Source organism: Mustelus asterias, chromosome 24 (assembly GCF_964213995.1).
Source record: "Mustelus asterias chromosome 24, sMusAst1.hap1.1, whole genome shotgun sequence".
In the NCBI taxonomy this organism is placed as follows: Eukaryota; Metazoa; Chordata; class Chondrichthyes; order Carcharhiniformes; family Triakidae; genus Mustelus; species Mustelus asterias.
Window position 1 is genome coordinate 2227154 of NC_135824.1, and position 14648 is coordinate 2241801.

The 14648-nt window shown below is 47.1% G+C and overlaps 1 protein-coding gene across 1 annotated transcript in view; it reads right to left on the reverse strand.

Moving 5' to 3' along the window:
• megf11 (multiple EGF-like-domains 11) overlaps positions 1-14648 on the reverse strand; it is a 270326-nt gene that overhangs the window by 233198 nt on the left and 22480 nt on the right. Inside the window, exon 2 of the mRNA XM_078241895.1 lies at positions 4013-4105. Coding sequence (XP_078098021.1) covers positions 4013-4105 — 93 coding nt within the window. The remainder of the gene's footprint in view (positions 1-4012; positions 4106-14648) is intronic.

The window sequence follows — 14648 nt, forward strand, 5'->3', positions numbered from 1 at the left end:
TTCTCGGAGGCTTTTTCCCAGGGCTGAAATGGCTGCTACGAGAGGACACAGGTTTAAGGTGCTGGGGAGTAGGTACAGAGGAGATGTCAGGGGTAAGTTTTTCACTCAGAGGGTGGTGGGTGAGTGGAATCGGCTGCCGTCAGTGGTGGTGGAGGCAAACTCGATAGGGTCTTTTAAGAGACTTCTGGATGAGTACATGGGACTTAATAGGATTGAGGGTTATAGGTAAGCCTATATATAAGCCTAGGTAGGTAGGGACATGACCGGCGCAACTTGTGGGCTGAAGGGCCTGTTTGTGCTGTAGTTTTTCTATGTTCTATGAGTCAAATGATCTGCCAAATACACATCTATCTTGTGAACGTAATGCTCCCACATTACTCATTTCCGATTTCAATTTGATTATCACTCGGAGGCATCAAGTACAAGGCTAGAAACTGCTCCAGCACAAAGGAAATGGTCACCTTCACACATTCAATCACAAAATAACGGTTGGAGGCAGACCCAATATTTTTGGTGGGGGAGGGGGGGGGGGGGGGGGAGGTGGGGGAGGGGAGTGGCTGCAAAGAAGATCTGAGAGAGGTGAACATTCCAAGTACTTGACTCAACTCAACATCGCAAGAAGAAGCATTTGGGTCGATTTGATCTTTTTAGATTCCTGTCCATTCTGGCAGTGAAGGGGGCCTGATGCCATTTCAATAGAACCAATGAGCTGCCTGCCCTAAACAAGTATCCAACAGACACAGAGCAGTGCAATAATAGGTGGCTTATTGCTTGCCTGCTGGGCAGGAAAGTAATTCTGAGTGTAAAGTGTCACAATCCTGAAGGTGGAGGACCCCAAGGAGGCATCAACCCAAGTTGTCTGGGGCAGCCTGGTGGCTCACCCCTGAGCCCCACAGAAATAATCTGAAACTTACCTTTCTGCATCTTCTGCAGCTGCATCATCATGGTCCTGGTCTGAGAGTGCCTGGCGCACAATCCAACCAGTTCTGCCCTAAAATACCACGAATTGTGTATTAAAAAGGGACCTACTGCCTGAAACAGGCAGACACTTTGGCCACCCAGCACGAGTCCCTGTAACCGTGGCAGCAAGAGGAGTGCCCGCACTAATGGAGAAATATTCTACCTCCTTCGAGGCCATTACTGCCCCATCAGCACCTATTACTTTACATTAAAATCATTCCCAACAATTGTTAGCTAATTATTGAGAAGGGTTAATCAATTAACTTATCACATGGCTGTTATGCACTGACAGCATTTCCAACTTTGTTTTCCTTTCATGCATAAATTCTTCACACTGATTAACTGCATCCTTTTCCCAAGGTAATTAGACACCACTGCAATTTCTATTTGACCTTTTATCGTTTATTGAGTGTGGAAGCATGTCTTTTCCATGCATTTCACGTGTCCTAAAACAATGCAACCTTCCATAATGATAAATAATACCACAACCCTGGCAGTTAATACAGATTGTTAAACTTGAGAATACAGTAGGCCCTTAACTTGCAAAGTGAAATCTCTGGATACATTTAGTAATCTGCTATATTCATGACAAGTGTGATAACTCAGTCACACACTGATAATGGAATTGTACTTCCACAGTGGTACACGTAGCAAATTGTTGGTATTGCAATGCTTTTAGACATGAATTTACAGGACACAGATAATCGTGGCAACAATTTCTATCCCTGGTGAGAGTCGGCAGCAAAGAGAAGGAGGATAAGTCACCTGGAAGACTGACCTTAACTCCACTTTCCTGTCTGATTCCCATAATCCATGATTCCCTTGTAGATCAGAAAACTATCTAACTCAGCCTTGAATATATTCAAACTCCACTGCTTTCTGGGGAGAGACTGGTCACTCTCTGAGAGAAGAAATTCATCCTTGTCTCTGTCTTAATGGGAGACCCCTTATTTTCAAACGGTGCCCAAGAGTTCTAGATTCTCTCAGTATCTACCTTGTCAAGCCTCCTTGGAATATTAAAAGAAAAATACTGTGGATGCTGGAATCTGAAACAGAAACAGAAAATGCTGGAAAGTCTCAACAGGTCTGACAGTATCTGGGGAGAGAGAATAGAGTCAACGTTTCAAATTTGGATGACCCTTATCAGAGCCATAACGAAGGGTCATCTAGACTCGAAACGTTGGCTCTATTCTCTCCCCACAGATGCTGTCACACTTGCTGAGATTTTCCAGCATTTTCTGTTTTTGTCCCTTGGAATCTAATATGTTTCAATAAGATCATCTCACATTCTTCGAAATAGGCCCAGCGTACAAAACCCTTCCCTATTAGCCAACCCCTTCACCCCTGGAAACAACCTAGTGAACCTTGTCTGAACTGCTTCCAATGCAAGTATATTCCACTTTTAGGAAGAAGACCAAAACTGTATGTGGTACTCTCGGTGAGATCTCACCAACCAAAGCCTTGTACAGTTGTAGCAAGATTTCCTTACTTTTTTCCCTCTATCCCTCTTGCAATAAAGGTTATCATTCAATTTTACTTCCTAATTACTAACCAGCGTTTATTGCCCATCCTGAATTGCCCTCGAGAAGGTGGTGGTGAGCTGTCTTCTTGAACCGCTGCAGTCCGTTGGTATTTGCCATATTTGCGTGCTGAGATTTTGATATTCATGCACGAGGACACAGATCTCTCTGTGCCACATTATTCTGCAGCCTCACTCCATTTAACTAAAATTCTGTCTCCATTCTGCCCTATGATTCACATTTTCCCATGTTGAACTCCATTTGCCAATTTTCTCCCACTCACTTAACCTATCTCTATCTCCTTGCAAGCATTTTGTATCCTTCTCGCAACTTATTTTTTGACCTATCTCCATCAGCAAGTTTGCCACAATATACTCAGTTCCTTCATCCCCTAATATATACTGTAAATAGCTGGGACCCCAGCACTGATCCCTAGATAGTTTACCAACCTGAAAATGATTTATTAATCCAGACTCTTCCTGCTCATTGGCCAACCTTCTATCCATGCTAATATATTACCCCAACATCATCAGCTCTTAGATTGTGTCGTAACCTTTTATGTGGCACCCTATCAAATGTCTTTGAGATGTCCAAATATGCTATGTCGACTGGTTCCCCTTTATCCACCCTGCTTGTTACATCCTCAAAAAACTGATAAATTTTGTCGAATAAGATTTCCCTTTCATAAAACTCTGCTGACACTGATTGATTGATCTTCCAAATGGCCTGTTATTAGTCCCTTAATAAAAAGGATTCCAGCAATTCCCAATAATTGATGTTAAATTAACTGGTCATTAGTTTCTTGTTTTCTGTCTCCTGCCTTTTTTGAATAGTGGCGTTATATGTGCGGTTTTCCAATCTACCAGAACTCTTCCCAAATCTGGGAAATCTTGGAAGATCACAACATCGGGACATAGGAATTAGGAGCAGGAGTGGTAATTCAGCCCTTTGAGACCGCTCTGCCATTTAACATGGTCATAGCTGGTCTTATCCTGGTCTCAACTCCACCTTTTTGCCTGCTCCCCATTGCCCTTTATCCTGCTTTTCATCAGAAACATATCTATCTTTTTCTTGAATCCATTGGTTGATTCTGCCTCCACACTGCACCCTGAGGCAGTGAGTTCCACAGATTCACAACCCTCTGAGAAAAGTAGCTTCTCCTCATCTCAGTTTCGAAGCTACTTTCTCTCTCACTCTATACCTATGACCTCTTGTTCAAGACTGTCCCACAAGGGGGAGCATCTGTTCAATGTCCACCTTATCCATCTCCTTTAGCATTTTCTATACCTCGATCAGATCCCCCAATGCATCCACTTCTTTTTAGACCCTAGGAGATGGGCCATCAGGGCGCTGGGGACTTGTCAGCCTTTAGTCTCATTATTTTAAGTGAAATAACGAAAGCAGGTAAACATACAGTAAGCTTTGAAAAGTAGCAATGACTTGCTTGATGCATTCACTGCAATGATATCCAACAACACACTGCTGCATTTGAACGATCAGTGTAGAAGTTAACCATTGTTGTTCTCACTCACCACTGGAGCAGTCCGTTCCTCCCCAGCCAGGTTCACATTGACAAGTGTCTGGAGAGACACACCTCCCATGCATGCATTCTTCTGTGCACAGCGCTATAGATGGATAAATATTGTATTAATATTGGCATAATTTCAAATAGCAACAAACTCATAATTTAGCCATATCAAATATTAAAGATCCCCTTTTACCATTCGTGACCCTTTCAAAAATGAAAATTTCCACAAAAAGCTGCAACTTTACCTTCTCTTCAAGCTAAACTCGGTTTTTGGGTTAGAAATGTGACTCTAGGGTGTGCTGGTAATGACATCATTGGGTCAAGTGGTTGGGAGGAGGGACTGAACACAACAGCAGAAGAAAACTCAATCAACATCTGCCGAGTTGCCATTAACCCACGTCGCTTTCATGCAGAATCTGGGAGCCTGAGCTCCATCTAATGGCTCCTAGGGGAGGATTTCTAACCCTCAACAGGCAAGGAGCTTTGAAAACATGCATCAGCCGCTGCAACGTCAGCTTTGTCTGCCTGACGGGTCATTTCCCTAAAAGCGGATGGGGGACAGGAATGGCCAATTTTTGGAGCCCTCCCTCAGACATCAGGGTATAGGGCAGCTGCTGAAGGTTGCCTCCTGGAAGCAGATCAGGGGTCTACTGACACCCCCCCCCCCCCCCCCCCCCATGCCCGCCTGGCATAGAGGCTCCCCTGGCTGGTCTGGCTTCAGCTGCTGAAACCTGTGAAGAGTTTCTCCCTCCTCAGTCGGGGCCCAGTTGCTGAGGCCATTTTTTATTTTAGATTTTAAAAAGATGGAGAGGGGATGGTGCTACTTCAAGGCACCCTCTCCCTCACTTTTCTCAAATGGTAACCTGCTCCTGTTTCCAAACTGGAAGGCCCCCTATTGATACCCCCTCCTCCCCCAACCCCCAATCCGATAGACCACCCACCATCCTCAATTGGGAAGTGGGTCCACCCTCTGGACAATAATTGGCCATTCTGGGGAAAATCACACAGTTCCCCAGCCTGACAGTGGGGTCCCAAAGCCTTTGGGGAAAGTCACAAACTACAGCAATTGGGTTTGGGTTTATATTGAGAAATTTGTATTCTTTTTCGATGCTGTGATTGAAAAGCTCCGACCTCCCAAATCACAGGCTGGGTGTTGTAAAGAGGCTTTTAAAATTTCTCCTTTAGATCTAACATACTTCAGGCAGTTTGGATATAAACATGCATCATCAAGATAAAGTCCAAGCAGTTAATGAACATTGTCTCATTTAAGAGTTCATAGAAATCATAGAAACCCTACAGTACAGAAAGAGGCCATTCGGCCCATCGAGTCTGCACCGACCACAATCCCACCCAGGCCCTACCCCCAAATCCCTACATATTTTACCCACTAATCCCTCTAATCTACGCATCCCAGGACACTAAGGGGCAATTTTAGCATGGCCAATCAACCTAACCCGCACATCTTTGGACAGTGGGAGGAAACCGGAGCACCCGGAGGAAACCCACGCAGACACGAGGAGAATGTGCAAACTCCACACAGACAGTGACCCGAGCCGGGAATCGAACCCAGGTCCCTGGAGCTGTGAAGCAGCAGTGCTAACCACTGTGCTACCGTGCCACCCCGAGTTGTTTCACCTCAGAGCACACACTAAGCTGCATCATTACCCACTGTCTCCTTAAACTGCTGATTCCTCCATCCTCACCTCTGTAACTAATGCGAGGAACTTATGGACTTGGTTGGTCAGAGAGCATCCTTGCAGCTGCAATGCTGTTTCACTCCCTTCCCCAGACAATCCAAACAAGGCGCCTGTAGTCCTCTCCTTTCGCCGACCTCCAGTTTTTCCCCATCCTGTCCTCACGTCTTATCCATTTTGCTCATGGATCCCAACTCATCACCAGATTTCTGACTAATCAACTTTTCTGCCTTGCCCTAAAGCCAAGTGAAAAAATAATAATTCCCTCTCCTCGGATACTTTCTTCCTTCCTATCAAAATTGCCGTCTATATTTTTCTTTCCCAGGACATGGGCGTTGCAGGCTGGGCCAACATCTGTTACCTATCCCTAATTACTCTTGAACCGAGTGTCTCACTTGGCCATTTCAGAGGGCAGTTAAGAGCCAACCACATGGCTGTGGATCTGGGATCACATGTAGACCAGACTGGATAAGGACGGCAGATTTCCTTCCCTAAAGGACATTAGTGAACCAGATGGATTTTTCTGATAATTGGCAATGGTTTCAGGGTCATCAGTAGATTCTTAATTCCAGATTTTTATTGGAGTCGTGTTCCAACATTTGCCACGGTGGGATTCGAAACAGGAACATTGCCCTCAGTCTCTGGATTACTAGTCGAGTGACAATACCACTGTGCCACTGCTTCCTCGGGATATGACTGTCTCTAGAAAGGCTGGTATTTATTGCCCTCCCCTAGTAGGAGAGTCTTGGAGCTCCACAGTCCATGTGGCACTCTTTGTAACAGTTTGATACAATTGAGTGGTTTGCTGGGGCACTCAGTCAACCATAATGTTGTGGAACTGGAGTCACGTATCATCCAGATAGGAAAGAACTGCCGGTCACCCTCCCTAAAGGACAACAGCATCATGGTCACCTTTACCAGGACCAGCCTCTTGTTTTCAGATTTTTGTTTAAACTGAATTGAATTTCTCAAACTGCCTTAGTGGGATTTGTACTCATTCCCAGAACAAACTTCATGTCTACTACCTGTACTGTGCTGTACTGTTCTATGTTCTATGTACCCTAGTAACATAACCACTATATCACCATAATCTTTATGTCAAAACACTAACCTCAAACCACTCTATGTTTACTAATTACCATCCCATCTCCAATCTCCTTTCCCTCCAAAGCTCTTGACCATGTTGTGGACTCCCAAATCAGTGTCCATCCTTCCCATAACTCCAATTGGGTCTCTTCAATCGTATTTCCACCTCTGCCACAGCACCAAAACGGCCCGAGCCAAAGTCAAAAATAAATTTCTTTGTGACTGTGACAATGGTGCATTATCTCCCCTCGTCCCTGCAGCCTTTAACCTGGTCTTTCTACCTTTCATTCATGTCTAATTCAATTGGACTCACTTGTCTTTGTCTATCTGATTATAGCCACAGAACCGTCAACTCCGACTCCTCTTTTGCCTTTGTACCATCACCAACCAAATCTCCCAAAGATTTATCCTTGACCCAGTGGGTGACATTACCCAGTGGGTTCAACTTCCACATGTCTGCCAACAATATAATTTTACACAGCACAACCCAACATAGACTCTTGCAAACCCACGACTGCTACCATCCTGACTTGGAAATATATCTCCGTTCCTTCACTGTCGCTGGGTCATAATCTTGGAATTCCCTGCCTAACAGCACTGTGGGTGTACCTACACCATGTGAAATGCTGCGGTTCAAGAAGGCAGCTCACCACCACCTTCTCGAGGGCAACTAGGGATGGGCAATAAATGCTGGCTAGCCAGCGATGCCCATGTCCCATGAAAGAATCAATTAAGAAGAGAAATCAAGGCAGGAATTCTCCGGCCGTTCATCCCCCGCCACCGCTGCCAGCGAGGATGGAGAATTTGGCGCCCGGCCAAATCTCCGTTCACTGCAGCGGGACTGGGGAATCCCGGCTGCGCGCGAGGTCGGAGAATCCGGCCCCAAGTATTTATAGATCACAGGTGTTGCCAGAATCAACACATCACTTTGGTATAAGAAAAACTGTTACCAATACAGTTTGATAAAACAAGTGTTTGTTCTGGTTATGCTTTAAATTAATGGCATTGTAGTACACCGGCTTTTGTGTACCACTCTTTTCTAATACGACTGGTTTTGTTTGACTAGCTCAGTTGTGCTCAGATATCATTGATCTGAAAATATTAGCATTCCTGGCATGCTGTTAAAATCAGTTTGTCGTTTCATTCAAGCTAGCAATAAAAGTGACCTACACTGCGCCCTGTAACCATGCCAGCTCAGTAGTAACACGTTTAGCATGAATTATTCTAGCCTTTCCAAGGTCACCCAGACAGTTAAATTAAGTTGTTTCTTATCTGAGAGAAACGTCAACATGAAGAGCTTAAAAGCATTTCGCTTAAAGCTTCTCACCTTCTCAGGTTCTATTGATACAAAGTTATATTGCACTGTGATGGTTTATGGTGATTATCCCAATAATACATTGAACGATGACAATTTCAATACTTAGGGAAGGAGTCAATTTTGTACTTATCAAAGTAAGGAATATTTATAATAAGAAATTATGTAACATTTTCACCCACTGTAAACATTTCTGGGTCATTTTATGCTCTTATCTAAGAAATGTTAGATATCAAAAGATATGGAGCTAAAGCGGGTAAACAGAGTTGAGCAGTTTGGCCATGATTTAAATGAACAGTGGGCATGGTAGAGGGGCTGAATGGCCTATTCCTGTTTGATACAAAGTGGGATTTCTACTACTGACTCAACAATATGTCTTTACCTTCATTCAGAAGAGTAAATCCATGTCTCATTTCCCATACCACAACAGTTGTGTCCTGACTACCTGGGACAATTGATTTAATTCAACTTTTGAGATGCTTCTGGCTTCCAGCAGTAACTAGAGTGGATCATTTAGAGAGGTGAAGATTATACTCATATTCCAGGTTGCCTGAGGGAAAAAAGACTGTGTGGGTCGTGTTTTTCCATGCCTAACCTGGTGAGATCATTGAGCTTTTTGGTGTACTCATCTGTGGTTCTGGTCAGGGTGATAAGAGGCAAATAGCATTTGTGCCACACAAGTGCCAGGCAATCACCATCTCCAACGAGACAGAATCTAACCATTGCCCCTTGACATTCAATGGTATTACCATTGCTGAATCTTTGGGGTTACCATTGACCAGAAACTAAACAAGACTAGCCATATAAATACGATGGCTACAAGAGCAGGTCACAGGCTAGGAACTGCAGTGAGTAACTAACCTCCTGACTCCCCAAAGCCTGTCCACCATCTACAATGCACAAGTCAGGAGTGTGATGGAATATTCTCCACTTGTCTGGATGGGTGCAGCTCCAACAACACTCAAGAAACTCAACACCATCCAGGACAAAGTAGCCCCACTTGATTGACATCCCATCCACCATCAATGAACAGATACAAGATGCACTACAAGAACTCACCAAAGCTCCTTCAACAATTCCTCCCAAACCAGTGACCTCTGCCACCTAGAGCGGCAGAAGATGCATGGGAACACTATCACTGACAAGTTCCCCTCCAAATCACTCACCATCCTGACTTGGAAATATATCGCCATTCCTTCACTGTCACTGGGTCAAAATTTTGGAACTCCCTGCCTAACAGCACTGTGGGTGTGCCTACACCACATGGACTGTATGGTTCAAGAAAGTGGCTCACCAACGCCTTCTCAAGGGGCAATTATGGATGGGTAATAAATGCCAGCTTGGCGAGTGATGCCCATATCCCATGAAGGAACAAATTTTAAAAAGGTGCAAGAGAGTTCCCACTCACTGCTGGATCCAGAGCCACACGGCCTTATTAACAAGTAGCTCAGCTGCCCAGCGCTCAGAGCTGCTGGAGACCAGCCACCCACTCAGTCCCAGTCAGGTGATTAGCCTCTGGAAGCGACTGCCCCCAGCTCACTGGTGGAGATGCAATGACAGGCTGCGGAACATTGGACGGAGCTTCGAGTGTCTCCCAGCAGACTGGAGCGCAGGATGGCCTAGTCTGGCCACATGCTGTCTGATGTCATGGCTCTGGCATATGAGTGTCTCAAAGTCACCATGGGAAAGTTGGCAACAACCACGAAGACCTTGGTATACCAGATCCTGCCGGATTTTCACTCAGCCCTGCCCACCATGGCCGAGTGTTGTGAAAGTCTTGTTGAGGGAGAAAGAGTTGATGTTTGTCCCTCATGACGGAATGTGTGAGATCCATGAAGAGACGAGCTGTTAGAGTGCATGATGCCATGATGAGAGTTTGATGGTGGAGGGAACTGAGAGAGGAGCTGGCAGAGGGGCTTCCTGTATGGGACGGTGCTTTGCAGGTGGGTGACAGCACACTAATTTCCTGGGCAATGGCCTCCCAGGCTGGAGATGTGAGTTTGCTGCGCTTCTTTGAGCCATCGCTTGGGTAGAGCACACTCCAGGTAGCCCGCACCCCCCCGCCAAGGAACCCACACTCCCCACCCCCACCCCCCTGGGTAGCCCGCACTCACTCCGCGGGTAGCCCGCACTGACCCCCCCCCTCCCCCCCCCCACGGGTAGCCCGCACTCCCCCCTCCCCGGGAGCCCGCACTCCCCCACCCCCCCTGAGGAGCCCGCACTCCCCCCTCTCCCCCCCCCCCCCCCCGAGTAGCCCGCACTCCCCCCTCTCCCCGTGAGTAGCCCGCACTCCCCCCTCTCCCCCCCGAGTAGCCCGCACTCCCCCCCCCCTCTCCCCGAGGAGTCCGCACTCCCCCCGCCCTCTCTCTACCCGAGGAGCCCGCACTCCCCCACCCCCCTCCCCGAGGAGCCCGCACTCCCCCACCCCCCTCCCCGAGGAGCCCGCACTCCCCCCTCCCCCCGAGGAGCCCACACTCCCCCCTCCCCCCCCGAGGAGCCCGCACTCCCCCCCTCCCTCTGAGGAGCCCACACTCCCCCCCCTCCCTCCGAGGAGCCCGCACTCCCCCCTCCCCCCGAGGAGCCCGCACTCCCCTCTCCCCCCGAGGAGCCTGCACTCCCCCCGAGGAGCCCGCACTTCCCCCCGCCTCCCTCCGAGGAGCCCGCACTCCCCCCCAGAGGAGCCCAAACTTTCCCCCCCCCGGGAAGCCCGCACTCTCCAGCTGAGGGCCACCAGGTGCCGGCAGTGAAAGCTGTTGTTGCCTTTTTTGTTTAAATGTTGCTGGGATTCTGCACGGTCCGGTGAGGGCAGCTGGAACCGGAGAGAGTGATCGAATCTGCTGGGCTGCTGCTTAAATATGGCGTTGGCACCTGGAAACCTGCCAGCTGACAGTGTGCGGACGAATCAGCTGCCAGGTGACACGGAGGGAGGGAGGGGAGTGCCCTTGCATAATTAATGAGATTCCAAGCGCACAATCCGGTGCACAATTCCCGCCATTCCAGCCAGTGGGAAAAGTGCCCCTGGAAACGCCCATCGCTGCACTTAGTCACGAGAGTGGAGAATTGTCTCCCGTAATTGTGGCATCTTCCTCTTTGCCCCTGTGCGGAGGCCGTGGCCCCTTTCCAGACCGTTAATCGACACTGGGGGAGGGCACGAATGCCGCCTCAGTCCGGCTGAGGTGCAGCGCCAGAGGTTTTTACCACATTTCTTTTTGCAATCCCACATTAGTTGCTTTTCATTATCTAATGCACTCTGGCAGGAAACAGAGATGTTGACAGTTTCTAAGAACTATACCGAGGAGTCTTTCGAAAGGCAACAACACAATAAATCATAGATATATAGAGCTGCAATACGACGTGACCCAAGCTAGCTTTGGTGTGCGCTGTTTAATTCCCATTACGTCCATGAAACTTTAAGGATTCTTTCATTATTTATATCCTATTTGAACTGGAGCAAGATGACTAAAGTCAAGCATCTGAGCATTTCTCATTTCCTCAAGACACAGCCCGAGTGATTAACTTTCTCTTGAAAAGATATTTTCATCATCTTACCGTTTTTGTTTTTTTCTGTGTCATGCATCACCCTCGCCCAAGAGCAAGGACCTGCTGTTAGGGTTTCATTACTGCACCACGGGAGCCTTGCAGTTCTGTAGGTTCTCCCTCTATGGTACCTGACATCTTCCTGTAATAGCACTGATGAGAACTATAGCGCTCAGTACTATTGGTGAACAATGCTCTAGGGCTCCACGGAACTGTCCCATGCTGCTATATGAATGCTGTAGCTATATGCATTGTTCCGTGATATTATTTATTTTAATCTACAGCCCATTTTTATATACCACAGAGGGGTAGGTATGTCACCCAGTGAGGTGGTGGAAGCATCAAGGAACACTTCAACAATAGAGGAATTCTGCTCCTCAGATTAAGGTTCACACTGTGGAAATTTACTTAACTCCATATAACATTTGTTGTCCTCAACTTCCTTTCCCTGGACCAGACTCTCATCCCAATATTGAAGGGCAATTCCTTTGAGTGTTTCAGCCCAATGATTTTCAAACTGCAATTTCCCCCAGACCGGAAAACTCATGTGAGATGGGTTGATTTTGGAACCAATAAGGCCCAAGTATCGGGGGCTTGGATTTGTGTGGACTGGGTAGGTGATCAAATAGGATGGGCCTGTACTCTCGGAGTTTAGAAGAATGAGAGATCATCTCGTTGAAATATGTAAGGTTATGAGAGGACTTGGCACTGAGGTGGTTTCCTCTGGATGGAGAGTTTACAAACAGGGTCATAGCCTCAGGAAAAGGGGTCAGCCATTTTGGACTGAGATGAGGAGAATTCTCCGCTTCAGAATTCTCTACCCCAGAGGAAGCTGAGTTATTGAATATCTTCAAACTCAAAGGAAATAAAGAGATAGAAGGATTGGCTGAGAAAGTGGATGCAGCAGGCTCGAGGGGCTGAATGGCCTACTCCTGCTCCCATTTCTTAAGCTATGAGAAAAGTAGCTGCAGCAAGGCAGTCTAAATCTGCCAAAAGAAATATATTTTGAAGATTAAACATCTATTTCCTCAAGGAGCTTTTCCAGCAACAATTCCTGCATTTAGGGTTAGCACAAGAAACCTCTGTTCATTGGTGTCAAACTTTGATACCCAGCAACTCCACCAAATGACTGATTCCAGCCCCAATCAGCCAGAATCCACGGAAGCAACACCTAAACCAAGAGCAGGAGTCATATCAGCTCTGAACCTAAATCACACATTCAATCTTGTTCCATTTGTCATGAGGATTTAGTTACAAAGCAGGTAAGGATGGAACTCAAAGTGTTGGTTACCATTGTTAATAAATGAACTTTCCAATTTGATTATTCCCCTTTGAACTCACCAAGCCCATTTTTTAAGCAAATCAAAGCACCCTCAGGAGAAATAGAAGTAGCATTAGAGTGGATCCAGCCTTGGAACTGAAGGGGTGATTTTTCTCCCCCCAGATACTTTAGTTGCTAAAGAGTCTCCAAATTGGCCAAGACAGAGTCTTGAACTGCAAATCCAAATTAGCATGCCTTCAGCACAGGACGCTGCCACCCTGAGCATAGGAGTCAAAGTGTGTGCTGGGAATGGCTGGCTTGTTAAGGGATTGAGTAATGAGTGCAGGTAGCTGGTTCAAAAAGGCTCATGGCACATTGGTGGCAAGTACTTGAATTAATGAGCTCCCCTAACAGTGAGCAGCTGAACAAGAGTAAACGCATCGTTGCTGAGGATTTCGTCCACTACTAAACTCTCTGCTCAGCTTTCATTGGTTAATCAATGTTTAAAGAGGACTTGTGAGACACATTGAGAGGTTTTCTAGAACACTGGCAAAAATACACTGATGCTTCAATCAATATTTGCCACTGAAAATCTCTGAGAAATTCACTAATGAGTAGCTGAGCCACCCTGACTCACTGGACATCAGAGGGACAGGAGGGTGAGGTGAGCTCCTCTCTCACTCCTCTCCTGGACCTTCTTCAGCACCCGTAGTGCCAGACTCGGGAACCTGTGCACCTCCACCCTCAATCCCAGAGACATTCGAAAATGTTCCATTGTGTCTTGTCCAACTCCACACCTTTGATAGAAGCGGGTGTGTGTGGGTACGCACTCCACAAAGTTTCCAATCAGTGCCTGAGGGCTTAATTAGAACTAGAAAACTAGAACCAGAGGGCACAACCTCAGGCTAAAGGGACGATCCTTTAAAACAGAGATGAGGAGGAATTTCTTCAGCCAGAGAGTGGTGAATCTGTGGAACTCTTTGCCGCAGAAGGCTGTGGAGGCCAGGTCATTGAGTGTCTTTAAGACGCAGATAGATAAGTTCTTGATTAATAAGGGGATCAGGGGTTATGAGGAAAAGGCAGGAGAATGGGGATGAGAAAAATATCAGCCATGATTGAATGGCGGAGCAGACTCGATGGGCCGGGTGGCCTAATTGTGCTCCTATGTCTTATGGTCTAAACCTGAAGGTTTGTTTTGGAGCCTCCAGGTGAATATAAATCCTGGGAATCATCAATTGGTCCCCAAACTGGGGCCAAAAACAACACCTTCAAACTGGCTTATCTTATTAGCACACACACGCACACAGGGCAATTTTCCAGCTGCATTTGCTGTGGACGTAAATCCCATTATGGCTGAAAACTCTCTTGAGGGGGCCATCAGAATGGGATCTTCCCAATCCCCCGCCGACAGCATCATCAGGTTCACGCCCTCCTGGCTGGGTGTGATTACCCTGGATTTAAATAGATTTGATAATACCTTCTGGGTTCACCATATGATCCCCCCCTCCTCCCCCTTCCCCACCCCCCGGTGTAATGTCAAGTTAGCAGGAATCAGTGGTGATGACCGCGCTGAGGACTCAGAGGTGAGTATAGTCCCCGGGTGCGGGGTGACTGGGCATTGCCCCCCCAGCACGCCGGCAGTGCAAACCTGACAGTGCCGGGGGGAGTGCCAAGGCAGAGCGAGGGGCGAGCTGCTGGAAGACACCCATTGGAGGCTTCCCATTATGTGGGAAGGGGGGGGCGGTAA